Source organism: Ammospiza nelsoni, chromosome 30, assembly GCF_027579445.1.
Source record: "Ammospiza nelsoni isolate bAmmNel1 chromosome 30, bAmmNel1.pri, whole genome shotgun sequence".
In the NCBI taxonomy this organism is placed as follows: Eukaryota; Metazoa; Chordata; class Aves; order Passeriformes; family Passerellidae; genus Ammospiza; species Ammospiza nelsoni.
This window is the reverse complement of record NC_080662.1, coordinates 2,397,155-2,419,277: the sequence shown is the minus strand read 5'-3', so window position 1 is coordinate 2,419,277 and position 22,123 is coordinate 2,397,155. Positions and strand designations below refer to the sequence as shown.

At 54.0% G+C, this 22,123-nt stretch overlaps 2 protein-coding genes across 3 annotated transcripts; one reads left to right on the top strand and one right to left on the bottom strand.

The window, feature by feature from the left end:
- The first annotated feature begins 1,538 nt into the window (after positions 1–1,538).
- Positions 1,539–14,781, top strand: DDHD2 (DDHD domain containing 2). Of its 2 annotated transcripts, XM_059490957.1 has the most exons (17): positions 1,539–1,784; positions 2,967–3,157; positions 3,970–4,059; positions 4,292–4,412; positions 6,418–6,507; positions 7,909–8,044; positions 8,863–9,071; positions 10,164–10,234; positions 10,337–10,456; positions 11,039–11,134; positions 11,218–11,310; positions 11,399–11,554; positions 11,644–11,746; positions 11,832–11,996; positions 12,317–12,479; positions 12,724–12,835; positions 13,110–14,781. In XM_059490957.1, exons 1-16 carry the CDS (start codon positions 1,601–1,603, stop codon positions 12,812–12,814), a joined length of 2,079 nt encoding a protein of 692 aa, XP_059346940.1. In that variant the 5' UTR covers positions 1,539–1,600; the 3' UTR covers positions 12,815–12,835; positions 13,110–14,781. The 2 variants fall into 2 exon arrangements, with proteins under 2 accessions (XP_059346940.1, XP_059346939.1); XM_059490956.1 differs by having other exon boundaries at positions 10,164–10,456.
- Positions 14,782–15,299: 518 nt separating this feature from the next.
- PLPP5 (phospholipid phosphatase 5) lies at positions 15,300–21,217 on the bottom strand. The gene is made up of 7 exons (XM_059490840.1): positions 21,083–21,217; positions 20,895–21,003; positions 19,329–19,419; positions 19,156–19,219; positions 17,722–17,846; positions 16,215–16,385; positions 15,300–15,908 (listed from the first exon to the last, which is right to left on the bottom strand). The coding sequence occupies exons 1-7, from the start codon at positions 21,142–21,144 to the stop codon at positions 15,739–15,741; spliced, it is 792 nt and encodes a 263-aa protein (XP_059346823.1). The 5' UTR covers positions 21,145–21,217; the 3' UTR covers positions 15,300–15,738.
- Positions 21,218–22,123: the final 906 nt, after the last annotated feature.

Here is a 22,123-nt window from a genome sequence, read left to right as displayed (position 1 = left end):
CCACAGCTCCGTGGGACGCCGTGTCTGCCTGGGACACTCCACATCCCTGGGTGGGTTTTGTGTGTTACCCCCAGAGCTGAGCTGGATCAGGGGTCAGGCACACATCCCACACCTCATCCTGCAGGAAGCTCTGCTGTAATAACCCATCTCTACCTGCTGCCTCTGCCTCTTGCAGGCAGGACCAGAGTGATCTGAGTGGGGACGGTGTGACACGGACAGGAGCTGTGTCAGCACCCACTGCTGCAGGCTCTGCAGGGCCTCCAGCTGCACAGTGGGAAGCTGAGCACTCCTGACCCTCCTGTTCTTCTCACCAGTCCCTGCTGTGCCACTGGGACAGCAGTTCCTGGCAGCTGGTTCATCTTGCAGCATCCACTTGCAGCATCCACCCACACCACAAGCCCCAAATTAGAAAGTCTGTCTCTGTTTATCGCTGGCCTCATCTCTACAGAAACCAAACTCTTACTCTGGGGTTGCCCCTTGCCTCTCCAGCACTGCTGGAGTTTCTCAATCCCCACGGAGGCTGAAGTGTCACAGAGGGACTGAAAAACAAACATGAAATCAGCGCCGTGTGGTTTGTGCTGCAATCAGCCCGTGCTGGAGTGTTTGTTCGTGCTGCAGCTGGCACTGGGCTGGTGTTTCCCTGCACCCCGGTGCCCCTCATCCAGCTCGGGGCCAGCATCACCCCCACCTGGGCAGGGAACGTGGGCAGGGGGCACAGGGAGGGAGCAGGGGCAGGGGACAGGGACCAAGGGAAGGGAATGGGAGCAGGGGACAGGGAACATGGGCAGGGAACAGGGACCAAGGGAAGGGAACATGGGCAGGGACCAAAGGAAAGGAACGCGGGCAGGGGGCACAGGGAGGGAGCAGGGGCAGTGGACAGGGATAGGGACCAAGGGAAGGGAACGGGAACAGGGACAGGGACCAAGGGAAGGGAACACGGGCAGGGAACATGGGCAGGGACCAAAGGAAAGGAACGCGGGCAGGGGGCACAGGGAGGGGACAGGGAGCAGGGGCAGGGGAGCAGGGAGGGAACAGGGACAAGGAACAGGGACCAAAGGAAGGGAACATGGGCACGGTTCACAGGGAGGGACCAGGGATAGGGACCAAGAGACAGGGGCAGGGAACAGAGACAAGGAATACGGGCAGGGAGCAGGGGAAGGGAACACAGGCAGGGTTCACAGGGAGGGACCTGGGGCAGGGAACAGGGACGGAGGCCAAGGGTAGGGACCAGGGGCAGTGGTCACAGGCAGGGATAACAGGCAAAGGTCGCGGGCAGGGATGGCGGGGCTGCGGGCGGGGATCCGGAGCAGGGGCGCTCCGGCGGGCACTGCGGGCACAGATTGCGGGCGATCCCCGCTCCGCCCCGGCCGTGACGGCGAGGGCGGGCCGCGGGCAGCGCCGCCCCGGGCTGGGCGGGCACCGCGGCCGGAGCGGAGCCTGCGCTGCCGCCCGGGCCGGGCCGGGCCGCTGGGGCCGCAGCAGCCGCGGGGGCACCGGGGCCGCTCGGAGCCGCTCGGAGCCGCTCGGGGCCGGTTCCCGCGGAGCCCCCGGTGGTGGCGGCGGGAGCGAGCGGCGCCTCCGGCCCGGCCGCAGCAGCCCCATGGCGGCGCAGGAGCCGCCGCGGCCGCCCCCGGGCAGCGCCGAGCCGCTGGAGCCGGAGCCCGGCGGGCGCTACGAGGCCGTGGTGCCGCACTGGTTCTACTGCAAGGTCACGGACACGCGGGAGCGCTGGGTGCCGTTCAGCGCGCAGGACTCGGAGCGCCTGGAGGCGGCGCACGGCGCAGGTACGGCCGGGGCGGCGGGCGGGGGTCCCGCGGTGCCCCCGGGCACGGCTCCCACCGCCCTCCGCTTCGCCATCCCCGCTCTTGGAACACCCTAAGTGTGGTCGGCCTGCTGAGCTTGTGTTTGCGATTCTTCCCGTGGCTTCCACCTGCGATGCTAAATTCCCTCGAGGGATTCTAAATTCTGGCTTTTTTTTGGCCGTGTGCCTGCCCCCAATAACCGAGCGGATGCATCAAATGGTCTGACCCCATTCAAGTGGTGCCGCTCTGAATTATATATAATCACGCTGCTAAGCATCCTCTGGTGAGGCCGGGAGAACGCTGCCAGGATGGCAGGAATTCCTCTGGGGATTCCTCTGTGCCTGCTGTGGCAGCGAGGATTGGAGGTGAGCCCCAAGCCCTTGTGTGCCAAATGTCGCCATCTGTGCCACCTGCTGCTGCTGCTGCCGCGGGCACAGCTCCGATTGCCCAAGGATTGGCTCGCCCAGGAAGTTTCGGATTAGAGGCTGTGCTGCTCATCCCCAGTGCTGCTGCCTGGCACAGGGTCCGCGGGCAGCCCCAAAAGGCAGCAAAATTCATAATTTGAGGCCTGTAGAGAGTTCTCTGTTTTGGAGAGAGACAGGAGACCCTGTCACACAATGCCCTTCCCAAGGCCTCCCAGTTTCACTTCTACCCTCCAGGCCAGGCAGGAGAGGCCACGTAAGCGTGTGCCCAAACTGGAGAGAAGGACAGGGTACAAAGTGGAGAGAAGGACAGTGCAGTGGAATGTTTTCATCTTACCTCCTGGAGCATTGTCCTGGGTGTTGTTTGTTCTGTTGCTGCTAAAACCCCGCCTGCTCCCTGGGATTCCAGTGCTAACCCAGCCTCAGAAATGGTGGGAATTGGCTCTGCTTGGTGTCCTTGGAGCAGGAAAACCCTCCTGGAGTGGCTGCGCCCCCTGTGCCATCCCCCTGGTGTCCCCAGGGCATGCTTGTATTTCCAACCATATTTAACCTCATTAAAAGAGGGGAGAAACCATCTTCTCCAAAAAATCCCACCAGATTTCCCTCTGGGGGAAATCTGAATTGGGGCATCTCGCCCTGACAATGAGTTTGGCGCTGGTGCTGTGGTGGCTCTGAGCTGTCCAAGAGGGTGAGTTTGCCGTTCCTGGCCGTGTGAGGGTTCACTGCAGGTCCTGTTCCGCAGGGAAGGAGCAGGCTGGCGTGGTGGTGCCCACCTCGGGGGGCAGGTACGACGTGCACCTGCGGGAGCGGCGGCGCGTGGCCGTGTACTGGGAGGAGGAGGCGGCCGAGGTGCGGCGCTGCACCTGGTTCTACAAGGGGGACAAGGACAACAAGTTCATTCCCTACTCTGAGGCCTTCAGTGAGGAGCTGGAGGTAAGCACACCCTTCCTCTGCTGGTTTCCATCCCAGTTTCTCCTGGTCACACAGTGCCTCTGATGTCCCAAACCCTGTACGAGGCCGCTGGGGACATGAACTCCAAAGAGGCTTTGGCAGGAATTCCTGCAGCAGATTGATGTGACTGTGAGCTCTGCTGTGAGCTCCCCTTCCCCTGCCCTCAGTGCATCCTTCCAGCACCCCTGAAAGTGCCAGGCTTTCCTTTGGGATGATGCAAATTCCAGCACACCTGGAAATGCCAGGCTTTCCTTTGGCATCATGCAAATTCCAGCATGCCTGGAAATGCCAGGCTTTCCTTTGGCATCATGCAAATTCCAGCATGCCTGGAAATGCCAGGCTTTCCTTTGGGATGGTGCAAATTCCACCTGAAAGTACCAGGCTCTCCTTTGGCATGGTGCAAATTCCACCACGCCTGAAAGTGCCAGGCTTTCCTTTGGGATGGTGCAAATTCCACCTGAAAGTGCCAGGCTTTCTTTGGCATGATGCAAATGCAGAAATATATAGAAAGATATATAAAAATACCCATCTTGGCAGTAATCTGCATTCTGATGTACCAAAACCAGCTCTCAGGGGATGGGAAGGTCTGATGCTGCTGCTGTCAAAGCGAGGAGCTCTTAAGCATTCTCAGCAGGTGATCCTGGGATGACCCTGCTGCTCCTCCAGCTGATTTCTCAGCTTCTTTTGCACAGTATTGATAAGAGATTCTGAAAATTGGGTGGGGAGTGTCCCAGGAGGGTGAACACTGATGGGCAAGCTTCCAGCTGACTCACAGTGGGTGTTCCCTTCTGCAGGAAGCTTACATGATTGCCGTGACCCTGGGTGAGTGGAAGAAGAAGCTGGAGTCCCCCAACAGAGAAGTCATCATCCTGCACAACCCAAAGGTGAGCAGGGCCTGGTGAGGACATGCCCTTGGGTCTCTTGGTGCTGTTCCCTTCAAATGGGTTGTCCCAAAGGCATTCCACTCCCCTGTGCCAACAGCTGAGCCTGCCACCAGCCCCACATTCCTCTCCAACACCTCTGTGGGCAGAGCTCGCTCTGGTGCCGCCCTGTGCCAGCCACAGCTGCTGCCGCTGTCCTGCTCTGGGTCACTGACAGGCTCTTCTTGTTCCCAAGCTGATGGTTCACTACCACCCCGTGGCCAGCTCTGATGACTGGGTCTCCACCCCCACGGAGCAAGGCCGGCCCCGCACTGTGAAGAGAGGAGTGGAGAACATTGCTGTGGAGATCCCCAGTGGTGAGCCCATCCCACCCCTGCTCCCATCCCAAACCCTGGGTGAGGGTGTCCACAGGGCTCTGAGAGTGAGGGAAGAGAGAGGATCTGACTCCATGTTTCAGAAGAGTTGATTTATTATTTTATTGTATATATTATATATTTTATTTATATTATTATATATTTGTAAACATATTTATAAATATATATAACATATAATATATAATATATAAAGTATAATATATCATATATATATTGTATATTATATAGTATACAATATACAATATATTTTATATATTATATATTGTATAATATATTATATATCACACATTATATATTATACATTATATTTATATATAATATTTATAATATATAATATATATAGTATCTAATATATAATATCTTATATCTTATATATTATATATTATATTTATATATTATACATTATATTTATATCCAATATATCCAATATATAATATATAATATATAATATATAATAGATAATAGATAATAGATAATAGATAATAGATAATATATAATAGATAATATATAATGTATTATATATTATCTATTATATTATCTATTATATTTTATTATATATATTATATTTATACTAAAATAATAGAAGAAAGGATTTCATCAGAAGGCTGGCTAAGAATAGAAAAGGAATGAATGATTACATTCCTGATGTAATGATTAAAGCTTCTATCTCGGACAGAAAGTCTGAGCCAGCTGACTGTCATTGGCCATTAATTAGAAACAACCACATGAAACCAATCACAGATCTACCTATTGCATTCCACAGCAGCAGATAATCAATGTTTACATTTTGTTCCTGAGGCCTCTCAGCTTCTCAAGAAGAAAAAATCCTAAAGAAAAGATTTTTCATAAAGATGTCTGTGACAACCCCGGGTGGTGTTTTCCACCCTGCTCACAAAGACTGGAGGGAGCTCCCGTGATCCTTTAAGTCAAGTGCACGTCAAAACATTTTGTGCCAAAAGGATCCAAATGGTTTCAGAAACCTCCCCAGCCCCTGCAGAGCTGCAGATCCAGGGGAGGGCGCAGAGACAGAGCTGCTGGCAGCTCTGCAGTGCCTGCAGTGACCCCTGAGATTTCGATTTGTACAGGAGGGGAGTTCCTTTCCCTGCTAGGGACACAGTGCTTTGTCACTCACCTTTGTGCTGGTGACTCTCTGGGACACCTGCTGTCCCCATCTCTGTAGCCAAGGGTCAGCTCTGTCCCCTCCCAGCTGCCCTGAGCTGCCAGTGGTGCTCAGCCCTTGTCCCCATGAGGACACCAGGCAGTTGCTCCATTTTCCATGGGTGCCTGCCCTCATACGCAAACCAAGGTGTGTGGGAAGCAGGGAACAAGCCCTGACTCCACCTGGGCTCTACCTGGGAGATGCAGCTCCATGGGGCTCCTCAGGGTGGGCTGGGCATGGGGCAGCTGCACTGAGCCCTCCCTGGTCCTGAAAATTCAGCGCTGAGACCTCCTGGTGCTGAAATTCAGCAGTGACACCTCCTGGTGCTGAAATTCAGCACTGGGACCTCCTGGTGCTGAAATTCAGCAGTGACACCTCCTGATGCTGAAATTCAGCACTGAGCCCTCCTGATGCTGAAATTCAGCACTGGGACCTCCTGGTGCTGAAATTCAGCACTGAGCCCTCCTGATGCTGAAATTCAGCACTGGGACCTCCTGATGTTGAAATTCAGCACTGAGCCCTCCTGGTGCTGAAATTCAGCACTGGGACCTCCTGGTGCTGAAATTCAGCACTGGGACCTCCTGATCCTGCAGTTCCCTGTGCTGGGAAGTGAGGATGAGCCACCAGCCCTTCCTCTGCTGTCCTGTTGGTCCAAATCCATCCCAGGGCAGTAGAGCTGAGCAACCCCAGCAGCCTTGAGGTGTAAATGCAGGCACTGAGGAGGGTTTTCATGGGCCCAGGTGAGGGTGGGAGGCTCCAGCCCTGCCCAGGGCTGTCTCCAGCAGTTCTGCTCAGCAGCCATGCCCTGAGCTGCCCTCCCCTCCTCAGGAGAGCCTCTGCAGATCGACCACCTGGTGTTCGTGGTGCACGGCATCGGCCCCGCCTGCGACATCCGATTCCGCAGCATCGTGCAGTGCGGTAGGGCTGAGATGGGAGGGGGAAAATGGGGGGGAAACTGGGAGGGGAATCTGTCAAGGGAACGTGGGAGAGGAACATGGGAGAGGAATCTGGGATGGCAACCTGGGAAGGGAACCTGGGAGGGCAAAGTGGAAGGGGAATCTGGAAGGAGAACCTGGGAGAGGAACCTGGTGGGGGATCCTGGAAGGAGAACCTGGGGGGAAACTTGGGAGGGGAACTGAGAGGGGAACCTGGGAGGGGAACCTGGGGGGAAAATGTGGCAGAGGAACCTGGGGGGAACCTGGAAGGAAACCTGGGAGGGAAACCTGCAGGGAAAATGTGGCAAGAGAACCTGGGAGGGCAACTTGGGGGGGAGCCTGGGAGGAGAACCTGAGGGGGGAACCTGGGAGAGGAACCTGGGAGGGGAATCTGTCAAGGGAACGTGGGAGAGGAACATGGGAGAGGAATCTGGGATGGCAACCTGGGAAGGGAACCTGGGAGGGCAAACTGGAAGGAGAATCTGGAAGGAGAACCTGGAAGGAGAACCTGGGGGGAAACTTGGGAGGGGAACCTGGGAGAGGAACCTGAGAGGGGAACCTGGGGGTAAAACCTGGAGGAGAACCTGGGAGAGAAATCTGGGAGGGAAACCTTGTGGGGGGAACCTGGCAGGGAAACCTGGAAGGGAAACCTGGCAAGGGAACCTGGGAGGGGAATCTGGAATGGCAACCTGAGAGGGGGACCTGGGAGAGGAACCTGGCAGGGCACCCTTGGAGGGGAACCTGGGAAGGAAACTTGGAAGGGCAACCTGGCAGGGGAACCTGGGAGGGCAACTTGGGGGGAAACCTGGGAGAGGAACCTGGAAGGGAAACCTGGGAGAGGAACCTGGCAGGAGAACCTGAGTGGACAACCTGGGAGGGCAACCTGGCAGGGGAACCTATAGGAGAACATGGCAGGGGAACCTGGGAGAGGAACCTGGCAGGAGAATCTGTCAGGGGAACCTCACCCTGGGGCTGCCACGCTGCCTCAAACCACGCTGACCCTGGCAGGCTGACTGTGGGCAGTGTGAGCAGAAGGCTCCCTGACCACCAAATCCACCTCCTGAAAGGGTTTAGCCAGCTGCTGCTCCTCGGTTTTGCTTCAGAACAGAAGCAGATTTGTTTCTCATAAATTTCTATAAGTTTCTTATCCTGCCCCCTGTGAAGGAGGTGCAGATGGGGCAGCGAAATCCAGTAGCACACGTGGCAGGGCATGGAGCCTCCCCTGATCTGTAGTTAAAGATTCAGGGACTTAGGGGAGCAGCAGCAGCTTAAAGACCCCACTGGGATTTCCCCTTAATGATCTTTCATGGTATTAAGCGTGGTTGGTGGCACGGGCTGGCCCCGGAGCCTGGTGCATCTCGCTGAGAGCTGTTGTGTTTCACAGTGAATGATTTCAGGAACGTGTCCCTCAGCATGCTGCAGTCCCACTTCAGGAAGGCCCAGGAGCAGCAGCAGGTGGGCAGGGTGGAGTTCCTGCCTGTGAACTGGCACAGCTCCCTGCACTCCACTGGCGTGGATGTGTGAGTATCCTGCAGCCCCTGCCCCAAAAGGGGCACAGGCAGCCTCCTGCCCTGGAAAATCCACTTCTTCTGTTGGGAAAGCTGTGAGTTTTTAGGGTAGGAGGGAGCAGGGACCCCCAGAGCCCTCCCCACTGCCATTCTGCAGCTCCCATCTCATCCTCAGAACAGAAATTTTTGCCTTGCCTGGCTGTTCTCAGGAGGGACGGGAGATAAAATCAAATATGGCAACCAACAGGATGCTCTAGTTCCCTAATGATTTTCTTTCTCTTTTCTTGTTTTATTTTTGGTTTTGTTCCCATTCATCATTGCAAATAGTTTATTTGTGTTATTTCCTCGAAATAAGGATATTTTTTTCTTTTATTCATCTCCAGAGCTATCACATACTAAATCAATATTGAGTATTAAGGTGTTAGATGAGAAAATTCTCTCGTAGCCTTCAGTATGAGATTTGTGTAACTTACAGAATTCTTAATGTACTTGGAGATTGTTTTTAGCCTTCTTATTTAAGTTACATAGTTACATCAAACAAAAATGAAGCTTACAGTGATCTCAAATTGAATATTTGAACCTTGCCATCGTGCTACACATTGCTGAAGCCTCTGAGAGCTGAGTGCCCCAGCAAGGGCAGAAAGCAGGGCAGGCTCTTTATTCTCAGAGTGCAACAGCACAGGCTGTGCTTTGCCTTCTGAGGGTCTGGATTACAGCACACCACGTTGAAAACTGTGCCCGTCCTCATCAGAACTCATATTTTGCTGTAGAAACAGGGTGGGGTTCAGCGGTTTCCCCGTGTGCAGCCCCTCTCTGTCCTCTCCCCGCAGCGACCTGGAGCGGATCACGCTGCCCAGCATCAACCGCCTGCGCCACTTCATCAACGACACCATCCTGGACGTGTTCTTCTACAACAGCTCCACCTATTGCCAGACCATCGTGGACACGGTGGCCTCGGAGATGAACCGCCTGCACCGGCTCTTCCTGCAGAGGAACCCGCGCTTCAAGGGCGGCGTGTCCATCGCGGGGCACAGCCTGGGTGAGAGCCGTGCCAGGGGCACGGAGGGCACAGCCGGGCTGCTCGGGGCTGGGAGGGACGCCAGACGTGAAACCAGGGTGCTCCAAGCCCTGCCTCAGCTTCCAGAGGTGTGGCAGCCACAGATTCTCTGGGCAGCCTGTGCCAGCGCTTTGCCGAGTAATAATTCCTTTACCGCGTAATAATTTCTTCACTGAGTGATAATTTCTTCCTGACATCTAATCCAGCCTGTCCTCTACCACTCTAAAGCCATTGTACCTTTTCCTGTCACTGTCTGCCTGTAAAAAGGCCCAGAGTGCAGCTCCTCCATCCCAAAAGAGGATTTTCCTTCCCTCCATCCCCAAAAAGAGGTGGCTCGGGTTCTTCCCCTGCAGGTGCTGATGCTCTGCCCATGCCTGGTTTCTAGAGTCACTCATTTTGTTAGAAGGGACAGCAGCCATGAAACCAGGCTGTTCCAAGCTCTGCCTCAGCTTCCAGAGGTGTGGCAGCCACAGATTCTCTGTGCTTCACCACCGAGTCATAATTTCTTCACTGAGTAATAATTTCTTCCTGGCATTTAATCCAGCCTGTCCTCTGCCACTTTAAAGCCATTGTACCTTGTCCTGTCCCTTTTCCTGTCACTGTCTGCCTGTAAAAAGGCCCAGAGTGCAGTTCTTCCATCCCAAAAAAGGATTTTCCCTCTTTCCCTACCTCCATCCCAAAAAAAGAGGTGGCTCAGGCTCTTCCCCTGCAGGTGCTGATGCTCTGCCCCTGCCTGGTTTCTAGGGTCACTCATTTTGTTAGAAGGGACACCAGCCACGAAACCACGCTGTTCCAAGCCCTGGTTTGTGTGTGGCAGCCACAGATTCTCTGGGCAGCCTCTGCTGGTGCTTCACCGAGTGATAATTTCTTCACTAAGTAATAATTTCTTGCTGGCATTTAATCCAGCCTGTCCTCTGCCACTTTAAAGCCATTGTCCCTTGTCCTGTCACTGTCTGCCTGTAAAAAAGCCCAGGGTGCAGCTCTTCCATCCCAAAAGAGGATTTTCCCTCTTTCCCTGGTGGCTCAGGCTCTTCCCCTGCAGGTGCTGATGCTCTGCCCCTGCCTGGTTTCTAGGGTCACTCATTTTGTTTGATCTCCTGACGAACCAGAAGGCTGATCCTGAGGAGAAGGAGCGCTGTGTGCAGGTAGGGGAGGCCACTGCCCCCTCCTGCAGCTGCATGGGGATGGGGCAGAGGAGCAAAGAGGTGAGCACAAAGTGGTGTGATCCCTCCTGGATGTGTTCACAGGGGTCCAGGACAGCCTCAAGCATGGGGGGTATTGAGGAGGTAAAAGAAATCCTGAAGAAGCTGGAGCTGTCTGAGTACTGTGATGTTTTTGAGAAGGAGAAAATGGACAGGCAAGCACTGGTGAGAAGTTCCTCTGTTTTTCTGGCTCTTGTGCCTCTTCTTTGCTTTTCTTCCCCATCATCCCAGCCCTGCACATCTCCTGGTACTGAGTCACACATGAACCATTGTGACCGTGTTCACAGAGGTCTCAGGATGAGGGAAGAGATGAGGATCTGACTCCGTGTTTCAGAAGGCTTGATTTATTATTTTATGATATATATATTACACTAAAACTATACTAAAGGACTAGAAGAAAGGATTTCTTCAAAAGGCTAGCTAAGAATAGAATAGGAAGGGATGATAACAAAGGCTTGTGTCTTGGACAGAGAGTCTGAGCCAGCTGACTGTGATTGGCCATTAATTAGAAACAACCACATGAGACCAATCACAGATGCACCTGTTGCATTCCACAGCAGCAGATAACCATTGTTCACATTTTGTTCCTGAGGCCTCCCAGCTTCTCAAGAGGAAAAATCCTGAGGAAAGAGTTTTCCATAAAAGATGTCTGTGACAAACCATCTCTGAGGTTCACGCAGTCCCACAGGACAGAGACCTCACCATCCCTCTGCTCCTGGACTAACACCAGCCTTGCTCATTTTCCAGCTCTTGTGCACAGAGAACAACCTGAAAGAAATGGGAATTCCCTTAGGGCCCAGAATGAAAATACTCCATTACATCAGCTCTGAGACAGGGATGAAGGTTTGTTCTCCACATGGCTTGTGCTCATCCCATCCCACCCCACTGCACCCCTCTGACACCAGGACCCCTTTGTGCTGCTGCAGGGTCGGAGCTCTGAGCCAGGGTCCCCATCCCAGCTTGGGGACAGCTCTGAGGATGGCAGGAGCTGCCAGTACCGGGACGTTGGCTTGGGACAGGTACAACAGAGCTCTGGCTGCACCCCAAACCCTCACGAGACAGCACAGGCATTGTCTGATGAACAAATCTGAACATCCCCCATTCCAGGTGTCAGCAAACTACCCCCAGCTGAACTACAAGCCCAGCATCTTCTTTGCCTTTGGCTCTCCCATCGGGATGTTCCTCACGGTGCGGGGAGTGAAGCGCATCGACCCCAACTACAGCCTGCCCACCTGCAAGGGCTTCTTCAACATCTTCCACCCCGTAGGTACAAGAGCCAGAGCTGTGTCCTGTGTGACACACACGTGGAGCACGAGCCCTGGCCGCTGTCACTGTCCCCCTCTCGTGTGCAGTTTGACCCCGTGGCGTATCGGATCGAGCCCATGATCGTACCAGAGATGGAGTTCGAGCCCATGCTGCTGCCCCACCACAAGGGCAGGAAGAGGATGCACCTGGGTATGGCACAGGCAGCCCCTTTGCCCCGGGCTGGGGTCGCTGCTGCAGCCCCCAGCCCCACAGCCAGCCCCCTCCTGCCTTGCAGAGCTGAAGGAAGGGCTGACCCGCATGAGCGTGGACCTGAAGAACAACCTGCTGGGCTCCCTGAGGGTGGCCTGGCAGTCCTTCACCCGCTCCCCCGTGCTTGCCCTGGAGGCTGGGAGCTCGGAGGCTGAGGCAGAGGCAGAGGCTGGCACTGAGAAGCAGCCAGGTCGGTGATGGGGGCATGGGGCAGCCAGGGGTGCAGCCCTGGGAGCTGTGCCCAAAGGTGGGCACAGGTGATGGGCAGTGTGGCTGTGGCACTCCAGGCACCTGCATCTCCCTGAATGCTGTGGCCTTTCCCTCTTAGCACCTGATGAAGGGGTTTCTGAGGGTGTCTCAGCACACCACACCACGTTTTAAGCCCACCCCTCTCCTCTGGCAGCACTTCAGCTGCCTCTGCCCTGTGTGAGGGAGGGCACTGCCCTGCTGCTGTATTGCCATGGCTGCTGGTGCCCTGGGGCTGAGCCAGGCTGCTCCTCCTCCCTGCAGACACAAAGGCAGAGGAGCCCCCGGCAGCAGTGAAGGAGGAGAGCCCTCCCATCAACGTGGGGAGGCTCAACGGGGGGAACCGCATCGACTACGTGCTGCAGGAGAAGCCCATAGAGAGCTTCAACGAGTATCTGTTTGCACTCCAGGGGCATCTCTGCTACTGGTGAGTGTCTGTGCAGTGCCCAGGGCTTCAGATTTACCTGTGGTGAAGCAGGATGGCATCGGTTTCAGAGGCAGTGTAGTGAGAAAAGCCTCAGGTGGGCGAGGGAGCAAGAGCTTGTCCTGTCTGTGGCACACAGAAGGTGGGCAGGGACAGAGGAAGGAGATTTGTGGTTCTCCTGGTGCTGCCCCAGCTATCACAGAGTGCAGGGAAGCGTTCCCTCCTGATTCCCCTTCCTCCCCTGCAGGGAGTCAGAGGACACCGTGCTGCTGGTTCTGAAGGAGATCTACCAGACACAAGGCATCACACTGGACCAGCCTTTACCAGGGAGCCAGTGACCCACCTGTGCTCTTCTGGCTGTAAGTCACCTCTGGATTCCCCTTCTGGATTTCCCAGGACTCTGGAAGTCCCTTCTGGATTTCCCAGGACACCTCAGAGGAGATCTGCTTGGTTTAGGGGAGAATTATCCATTATCTAAGGCAGGGAACGTGTGTCAGCTTTCTTCTTTTGCTGTCAGCACCTTTGGCTTCTTTCCTCTTCCCTCCATGATCAGAGATGAGGAGAGGAGCAGGGAGGGTCCAGGGGCTGCATTCTGACTCCAGCTATTGCTGTGTTCTCCTTTTGCTCTCTCAGGTTCAATCCCACAGAGCACTCACCAGGAAAGTCCAGATCTCATCTCTGCCTTCCTCTCTCCTCTGCTGCCGTGTCCTGCATGCTGCTTCCTGGAGATCAGGATGGATTTTCCTCCATTAGGGGGAAAAACCATCAAGGAAGAAACCACTTCAGCTCCAACACACACACACACCACCTGTACAGTGACTCCCTGTGGCAACGTGTGCTTTCAGCCTGCACCCTGTGAGCCCCTACACCAGCAGACGAGCTGTCCGGGCTCAGAGCCCACACCTGGACACTCACAGCCTGGGACTTGAGGAGAAAAAGCCTTAAACACAGCGTGGGAAGAGCTGCAGCAGCCTTGGAGCAAGGGAGATTGCTGAGTGCTAACACAAAAACACAAAACCCCCCAGCAGGGCACAGGAGGTGAAGCCCAGGGCACAGAGAGCTGCTGAGCCATGGAGGCTGGCCAGCATCATTCCTGCACTGCTGCTGCATCCCTGGGCACCCCTGCACTGCAGCCAGGCAGGGCTGCCCCTAAAGCACCCCGTGAGAGTGGCATGCTCGTGCTCCTCCCTGCTGTGGGGTGCTGCTGGGGGCAGCTCAGCACACAAACCTCCCCATCCTGACCCTTCCCAGTGCTGCTGGGGACACCTCAGCACCCAAACCCCCCCATCCTGAGCACCCTGACCCTCCCCAGTGCTGCTGGGGACAGCTCAGCACCCAAACCCAGCCCATCCTGACCACCCTGACCCTCCCCAGTGCTGCTGGGGACAGCTCAGCACCCAAACCCAGCCCACCCTGACCCTCCCCAGTGCTGCTGGGGACAGCTCAGCACCCAAACCTCCCCATCCTGAACATCCTGACCCTCCCCAGTGCTGCTGGGGGCAGCTCAGCACCCAAACCTCCCCACCCTGAACACCCAGACCTTTCCCACAGCCCTGACCCAGCCGGTGCCCTGCTGTCCCTGCTCTGAGGAAAGCTTCCCCGCCCAGCTGGCAGTGCCAGCTCTCTGAGCCCTGCAGGGACACAGAGCAGTGTGAGCAGCAGCTGAGCACAGGGATCTGTGCCCTGTCCACGCTCCCATCCTGGTTTAGCTTTACGTGTACAAAAGGCAGCCAAGCACAGGTGGAGCCCAGACCCAGCAGGGTGTGGGCACTGCAGGAATGGCACCAGCTCTGCAGGCAGCTCAGTCTGCACTGCCTTGAAGCTCTTTTTCTGAGAGGGCAGGGCAGGAGAACCTCTGTGATGCTTCCCTGGGGCTCCAGTGCTGTGTGAGGTGTTGCTGTGCAGCCTTTGGAGAGCCAAACCACTTTTCCCCTCCTGCTGACTTTTGCCCTGCATGGGGTGAGGAGCCTTTTTCCCCCCCCCCCCAGAGCCTGTTGGTTTGTTTGTCCTCCATTGTCTGTTATTTGCACTATTGGAAGGGTTTTGTTTGCAGCCTCCATCCCTCCTCCCCTCCCAAGGCACTGTACCTGAGTGCAGGAACAGCCAAGCTGCTTGGTCAGCACCTGACTGGCTGAAGTCTCATGGGAGCAGGAAAAGGGACAGTCTTAACACGGGACACTAATGATCAGCTTTTTAAGTTATGCACTTTGTTTAAAAAAAAAAAAAAAAAAAAAAGGAAGTTAAATACATTTTAAATGTTATTTAATGTCTTTTCCAGTAAAAACCAAAATAAATAAGTAGGTGACTGTGGTGTGTGCATGTCTGGGGGGAGAGGGAAGGGAAGGGCTGGAAAAGTCAGACGTGGAGTTTTAGGGGAAAATGAAGCTATTTCTACTCTTTCTATTTCAGTAGAATTATTTCTGTGATTCTTCTGAAGCTGCAGAGTTACAGAGGCTGCAAACTGCAGCTGATGGGTTGGTGTTTCATTGCTGACTCCCCTGCCTTGCTCTGCTGCAGCCTCACCTGTGCTGTTTGCATGAACACACACCTGAAATCTGTCTTGGAAGGGACCAGGGACAAACAGCTGCTCCCAGAGGAGCTTGGATCCCTGGGTCTCAGCAGCACTCAGCCCTTCCTTCTCTGAGACAGACCGGGGAAATCAGGGATGCTCCCAGGCACCATTCCATTTTTTGCTGTCATTTCCTTGAAACTACTAAAGCTGCAAGCAAAGAGCACCCATAGAAACCCCTGCAGACACCAGAGGAAATGGTTTATAAAGCAACAACCCAAACCTTGAAACGAAAGTTTTAGTACCACGGGTCGTTACAAAAATTAAACTCCTTTATTTGGGACATTAGAAAAGCTCAAAGTTGGCAGGTCCTGCGCTTCATTTCCCAGGAGAAGGGCTGGGACAGCTCAGCTGGACTGCAGAGAGGTGGCCAATGGTTCCTGGGCTGGACACAAGAGCTTCCACCAGACTGGGCACCCTGGGCTGTGCCATTTTCCCAGTTGTGTTCAGGACCTTCACACCCAACTGTCTCTGTGCAGGTTGGCACCTTGAGTGCCCCCCTCATTTCACAGTGGGCCTGAAGAAGGGGTGGCCTAAAAATCCAATGAAATGCAGCAACACAAGGGCCAGGGCAGGGAACTCACCAGCTCAGCAGGGAACACCTGCCCAGGGCTGCATCCTCACTGCTCCTGAGCAGCCTCCCCCAGCCTCACCCTGCCCTGGCATGCAGGGAGAGGCAGACAGAGCCTGGCACTAAATGTTCATGTGGAAGCTGGGAGCTGGAGGCTTCTCCTCGTGCCCTGGCAGCGCTTTGGGCTTGGCCAGAGATGGTTTGTGGCACGTGGTGTCTGTCAGGGGAGGGTAGTACTGCCTGTAGCACAGGTATGCCAGCAGCAAACCCATCGCTGAGCCAGCCAACACATCTGTGGGTGAGACCAGAGCAAAGTTAACAGCCCTTCACCCTCCCAAGCCTTGTGAGCAATTCCTCATGATCAATTCCTCAGCAGCAGCTTTTCTGCTAGATCCATAACTCGATTTAGCTGTAAACCCAAGCTTGGTATGGATTTCCAAACCATTTCCCTGCAGGTGGCAGCAAAATTGCCACTGGAGGAGTGAAAAAACAAACCCCAAGTTGCTGCTGGGGGTCTGAACATTTCTGTGGCACCAAAAGCCCCCATGCCTGGTGCACCTGGAGCCCTGTTCAGGTGCACCAGGAGATGCTCACCCACCTTCCCAGTGGTGTTTGTAGTCGCAGGTGCGGGACACGGCGATGAGGGTGGCGAGGAAGAGGGGCAGGAGGAAGGCACAGAAGCGCAGGGCCCGGCCCCCCCGGCCTGGGACGAAGCTGTGCAGCTTCCCTGCCAGGTAGAAGGCAGAGAAGGCAAGGCCAGCAAAGGCAACTGGAAGAGAACAGAACAATGTTGGGTCAGAATAGCTCCAGGTTTTGCTGCCAGACCCTGACCCTGCTGCAGGGAAAGGGTTGTGAGTGGTGTCTGTCTGTCCCTGTGAGTGGTGTCTGTCTGTCCTGTGAGCCAAGGGAAAACCAGCTGGGAGTGTGCTGGGGAAGATGGAACAGGAAAGCCTTATCAATATGATTGCCTGGCAAAAGATTTGAAGAATATGGAAACTATAAGTGAGACTGAAATGAAAGCAAGCTTTGAGATCCCTCAGGTACTGAACAACTGGAAAACAATGGTGTGGCTGGCTGAAGGTGATCCCTTTTTGATGGAACAACACCCTCTGCTTGCAGACAGCTCCAAGGCTCAGAGCAGACCCTACAGCTTGGCAGAAGGGCCCAAAGAGGAGTTTGTAGGGTTTAAAATGTAACACAGGATGGTAATGTAATGATTCTTATAGGCTGTATGGAAATGCTGTAGGATTTGTATCTTGTACTGGATTGGTTAGTGAGAATGAGAATATTCAACACAGAAGAAGATTTACTGTGTTGGAATGGGAACTTCACCCTCTTACCCCTTTTACTCTCTCATCCTCTCTCTCTTTCTCACTCTCTCTACCCCTCTCTTCTCTCAGGCCTGCTCTGAGCTGTGCCTGGCAGCTCCCAGCAGGGCCCTGCACCCAGGCCCTTTGCAATAAACCCCAAATTCCACCACCTGGCTGCAGAGATGTCTCCATCTGTCCTGACCATCCTACCCCCATTGCTCCTACAGCAGTGATGGATCCTAGAAGCTGCTCCCTGGCACACATCCCTCCTCCTGGGTTGCAGACAGCTTTGGACTGCATTTCTCACCCCATTGCTTTGCACAGGGAAACCTGAATTCCTCTCAGAACTCAGCCAATGTTCACAGGGGTCTGAGGATGAGGGAAGAGATGAGGATCAGAAGGTTTGATTTATTATTTTATGGTATATATTATATTAAAACTATACTAAAAGAATAGAAGAAAGGATTTCATCAGAAGGCTGGCTAAGAATAGAGTAAGAAGGGATGATAACAAAGGTTTGTGGCTCGGACAGAGAGTCTGAGCCAGCTGGGCTGTGATTGGCCATTAATTAGAAACAACCACATGAGCCCAATCACAGCTGCACCTGTTGCATTCCACAGCAGCAGGTAACCATTGCTTACATTTTGTTCCTGAGGCCTCTCAGGAGAACAAACCCTACGGAAAGGATTTTTCAGAGACTATCATAACTACAAGCCAAAGCTGTGGGGCGCAGCAAAACAAACCCAAGGTGCCCAGAGCTGTGGCAGGAAGGGACAGACCCTGTGTGGCACTCACAGGACGCGTGGCCGCTGGGGAAGCTCTTCCTGCCCTCGCTCACCCTGCGGGCGTCCCCCGTGCACAGCAGCTCCGCGTTGGCGCGGCCGTCGGGGAAGCAGCGGTGGAAGAAGTCGGGTCGCGGCCTGGGACAGGGAAGTGCAGCTCAGGGCCCTCCTGTGTGGGCACTCCCTGCACCCAGGGAGCAGCTTGTGCCAATGCCATCCTCCCCAGCCTGTGCCCAAGTGAGCCCATCGGAGTGATGGCTCAGCTGCCCAGTGTTGGAGCAGTGTGAGTTGCAGCTGGCATAGTCCAGGGTAAGGAAGCAAAAAGGATTTTTGCATAAGATCCACAGATGTTTTATGTGTGGATATTATGCAAATAATACCCACGGTGAGATGTTCAGGTCCCAGCACCCCCTCACACACAAAGCACCCTGCAGCTTTCTCCCTACTGCCCCTGCTTTCACAAAGGTGAGGGCTGATCAGTGGCTCAGGGACACAGGAACAGACATAGGAACAGGGGAAGGAGCCAATGGGGTCTAACAGCTTTTTGAGGGAAGCTTCTTGTGTCTCCCTAGACCATGGAATGCCCCCCCCACGCCACCCCAGGGTCTCCACACAGTGGTTTTTCTATTTCTAAATTGTTTTTGCAGCTAGGAAAAAACCCACATTCTTTCCAGGCTGAGCATGTCCAAGTTCAGCTCCTGGCCCTGATGTGGCTATCCCAGAATCCCAGAATGCTGGGGTTGGAAGAGACCTCTGAGATCATCCAGTCCAACCTGTGCCCCGACACCTCACCCAGACCATAGCACCCAGTGCCATGTCCAGGCTTTTTTTAAACACATCCAGAGATGGTGATTCCAACACCTCCCTGGGAAGAGCATTCCAGTACTTTATTATTCTTTTGGTGAAAAATTTCTTCCTAATATCCAACCTATACCTTCCCTGACGTAGCTGGAGACTGTGACCTCTGGTTCTGTCAGTGCTGCCTGGTGGAAGAGACCAATAGGTTGGATATTAGGAAGAAAATTTTCATCAAAAGATTAATAAAGTACTGGAATGCTCTTCCCAGGGAGGTGTTGGAATCACCATCTCTGGATGTGTTTAAAAAAAGCCTGGACATGGCACTGGGTGCTATGGTCTGGGTGAGGTGTCGGGGCACAGGTTGGACTGGATGATCTCAGAGGTCTCTTCCAACCTCATCATTCTGGGATTCTGGGATTCTGTGGTTCTGGGATTCTGTGACACCTCCCCTGCCATAGCTTGAGGCTGTGTCCTCTGGTTCTGTCAGAGACCAACCCCACCTGTCCACAACCTCCCTTCAGGAAGTTGCAGAGAGCAATAAGGGCACCTCTGAGCCTCCTCTTCTCCAGGATAAACAACCCCAGCTCCTTCCAACGTTCCCACAGCAGAGCTGCCTCCCCCACAGCGCTGGGAAGCAGCCAGTCCTCACCTCCCCACCACGAGCTTCAGGGCGTTTGTGAAAACCCCGTTCAGGGCAAGAGCAAGGCTGGCAGCTGAGAGAGAGCAGAAGGGTCACATCAGCACTGTCCCCACCTGAGAGTGCAGCCTGTTCAGGCACGGGCAGGGCTCAGGCTGCCTTTCCCTGAACAAGGAGGAGCTCACCAAGGCAGGCTTCCCTCGTGTCCTCGTGGTCAGCGCCCATGCACAGCCTCGCCAGGAGGATGAGCAACAAGGGAGACAGAAATGCGATGAACTGCACGACACAGGGAGAATTTTAGGTCAGTGAAGCAGGTTTAAGTTCTCATCAGAACCCAAGAGCACTTACTCAAGACACTGAGTGCACTTCCCCAAAGCCCAGCAGCAATCTGTCCTCTGCAATCAGAACACAACCCCTCCAGCTGGATTTGCAGCAGGCCCTGATGAGCCCAGCACATCCTTTGGTTCTCAGACAGCTCTTCTGGCAGAGTGCTGCTCTGGCTGCTTGCTGGGGGTGTCCCCAGGCACAGCACCTCAGCTCTGCCCTCCCTGCAAGCCCCAGCATTAGCGCTCAGTCAGCAGCACCCTCGCTCTGTCAGCAAAACCTCGGCAGCTGCTGATTCAGAGCAGGCAGTTCTCATCATCCCCATCTCTGCCCTGGGGGATTGCACCCCGGGACATCCTCAGCGCTGCCAGGCTCCCATGGAGTCTGCTCCCACCTGGCACACGTCCTGCTTTACACATTTACACTGCCTGTTTCAAATGCTACCCCAAGGTTTTGTCCTTAATGTTTAGCAGCCACCTCTTGCAGGAAACCCCACCTGGATTTACCAACAGCCATTCACCTCACACCAGTGGCAAATCAATCCCTCTGACACACTGCTCTCTCCTAGAACTCCAACACAGACTTAGTCAAACTCTTCTAAACAAGCCTAGAACCATTAGGAAAACATTTGACAATAAAATGATAAATCCCTGCTATAAATAGCTGCTTGCAAGGAAAACATGCCCTGATAGCAAGAGCTGTGCTATCTTCCACACACCCGCTAAGTGAGACGTGGAGTGGATTATGGACAGCAGTGCAAAGTCCTGATCAGTTTATGAACTTCAAATCCCAAGAGCAATGGATGGTAAAGCCTCAAAATATGACAAAAATCACTGTGTGTTCAGCCTGGTTGGTATTAATCTCACAGAAAGGGTAGAAAGGGATCACTGGGGACCATCCTGCTCAGGGTCCACATCACCCGGGACTGTGTCCAGGTGGATTAGGAGTATCTCCAGCTAAGGAGACTCCCTCTGTCTGGGCAGCCTGTGTCACTGCTCAGTGACCCACACAGCAAAGTTCCTCCTCCTGTGCAGGTGGAAATGTTCCAGCTTGAGCCTCTCGCCCCACTGAGCAGAGCCCGGCTCCATCCATCCTCGCAGCCCCTCCCCGCAGCCATTTATCCACATGGATGCGATATCCTGCACTTTCTGCAACGTGCACTAGGAGCTCCAGGTACGAGCCTGTATTGCAGTACAAGCTTTTAGCCAGCAGCTTTGTTTTAAAAGGAGAGCTGGCAATTCGAGAATAAATCCAAGTAAATGCAGGAAACACCGGCACAGGCTGCCCAGAGAAGCTGTGGATGCCCCATCCCCGGAACTATTCACAGATTATTGTAGGCTCGGTCTGCTGGGAGGGGGAGGGAGGGACAACACGATCCTTTAACCTCCCTTCCGACCCAAACCACGTCAAGAACCCGCTAAACTCACAAACATGAAGACCGTGGGGACGTGATCCGCTTCCACGTAGGGATGTTTGTAGAGCCACATCTCCTCAGGCTGCACCACGCGCTGGAAGGGCGGCAGGAACTCCATGATCCTGCAAGGAGACGAGCGAATGAGCGGCGGGGAAGGGCTGGGGAGGGCTGGGCAGGGCTGGGCGGGGGTCCCGCACCCACCCGAAGGTGGCGAGGAGCAGCACCCGCAGCCCGGCATCGAGAGCCAGCTCCGATCTCCGCATGGCCACGGCCCGGCTCGGAGCGGAGCGCGGCGAGTCCCGTTATCCCTCCCCGCGTCCCGCCCCGCCCCGCAGACGGAACTGAGTCATCTCATCATTGGAACATTCAGAACGATTTATTGAAGTCAACCTCAAGCAAAAAAAAAAAAAAAAAAAAAAAAAAAAAAACAACCAAAAAAAATTTTTTTCAGATCAGTGGAATGTCATTAAAAATTTTCCTAATGGAAAAGTAAAGGGAAAAAAACAAACAAACAAACAAAAAAAAACCAAACCAAAACCCACATCTGAATTCCAGAGTATTTGTAAAATAAAAAAAAAAAAAAAAGGCAACATCTCAGTAAATAGAATGTACAAAAATTATATGTTCTACCATCACACACAGTCAGTAAGAAGCTAAAATATTACAGGCAAGTCTCGATACGCTCTACCTAGAGGACAGGAGCTATCTATGTACAGGGAACCAGCTTTACAGGCTTCACACTATGCAAGAGGACAGAGGCCAACACAAACCCCCCAAAATATTGGATATCTCAAAGTCTATGCGGCAACATCAAGTCATGATACAGTAATGCCCCGTGGAATCAGACACTCCTCGTAGTGCCAGGGCTGAATCTGCGTCCAAAAACTCTTCCAAACCAACTCCGGTGAATATCGACGCTTTGCTTAAAGACTCGAGTGATTTCCTTAAAATAACATTTCACAGAATCTACAAAGTTTGTTACAGATAAACAAAGTCTACAGAAAGAACGACTCTACAAAGGTCCATCTTACAGAGCACGTGGGGATGGAGACGGATCCGCGGGGATCTGCGTTGTGCAACATCACTGGTGTGGAGACAGACGGGCTGGGGTCCTCAGAGCACCCCAAATGCAACCCCCAACCCCTGGCTCAGATGGGACAGGATCACCCTGGGGGCTTGGTGGAAAAGTGACACCAAAATGAGATACAGATCCACCTGGAACAGGGAGTGTAGGGGTTCGTC

Coding starts and splice junctions, on each gene's coding strand:
- DDHD2 (XM_059490956.1), top strand. CDS start 1,601: ATGGCGGCGCAGGAGCCGCCGCGGCCGCCCCCGGGCAGCGCCGAGCCG. Junction 4,413..6,417: donor TGCTGTGGAGATCCCCAGTG/GTGAGCCCATCC, acceptor TCCCCTCCTCAG/GAGAGCCTCTGCAGATCGAC. Junction 9,072..10,163: donor CATCGCGGGGCACAGCCTGG/GTGAGAGCCGTG, acceptor CCTGGTTTCTAG/GGTCACTCATTTTGTTTGAT.
- PLPP5 (XM_059490840.1), bottom strand. CDS start 21,144: ATGCGGAGATCGGAGCTGGCTCTCGATGCCGGGCTGCGGGTGCTGCTC. Junction 19,220..19,328: donor CACGAGGGAAGCCTGCCTTG/GTGAGCTCCTCC, acceptor GCTCTCTCTCAG/CTGCCAGCCTTGCTCTTGCC. Junction 17,847..19,155: donor CTGAAGCTCGTGGTGGGGAG/GTGAGGACTGGC, acceptor TCCCTGTCCCAG/GCCGCGACCCGACTTCTTCC.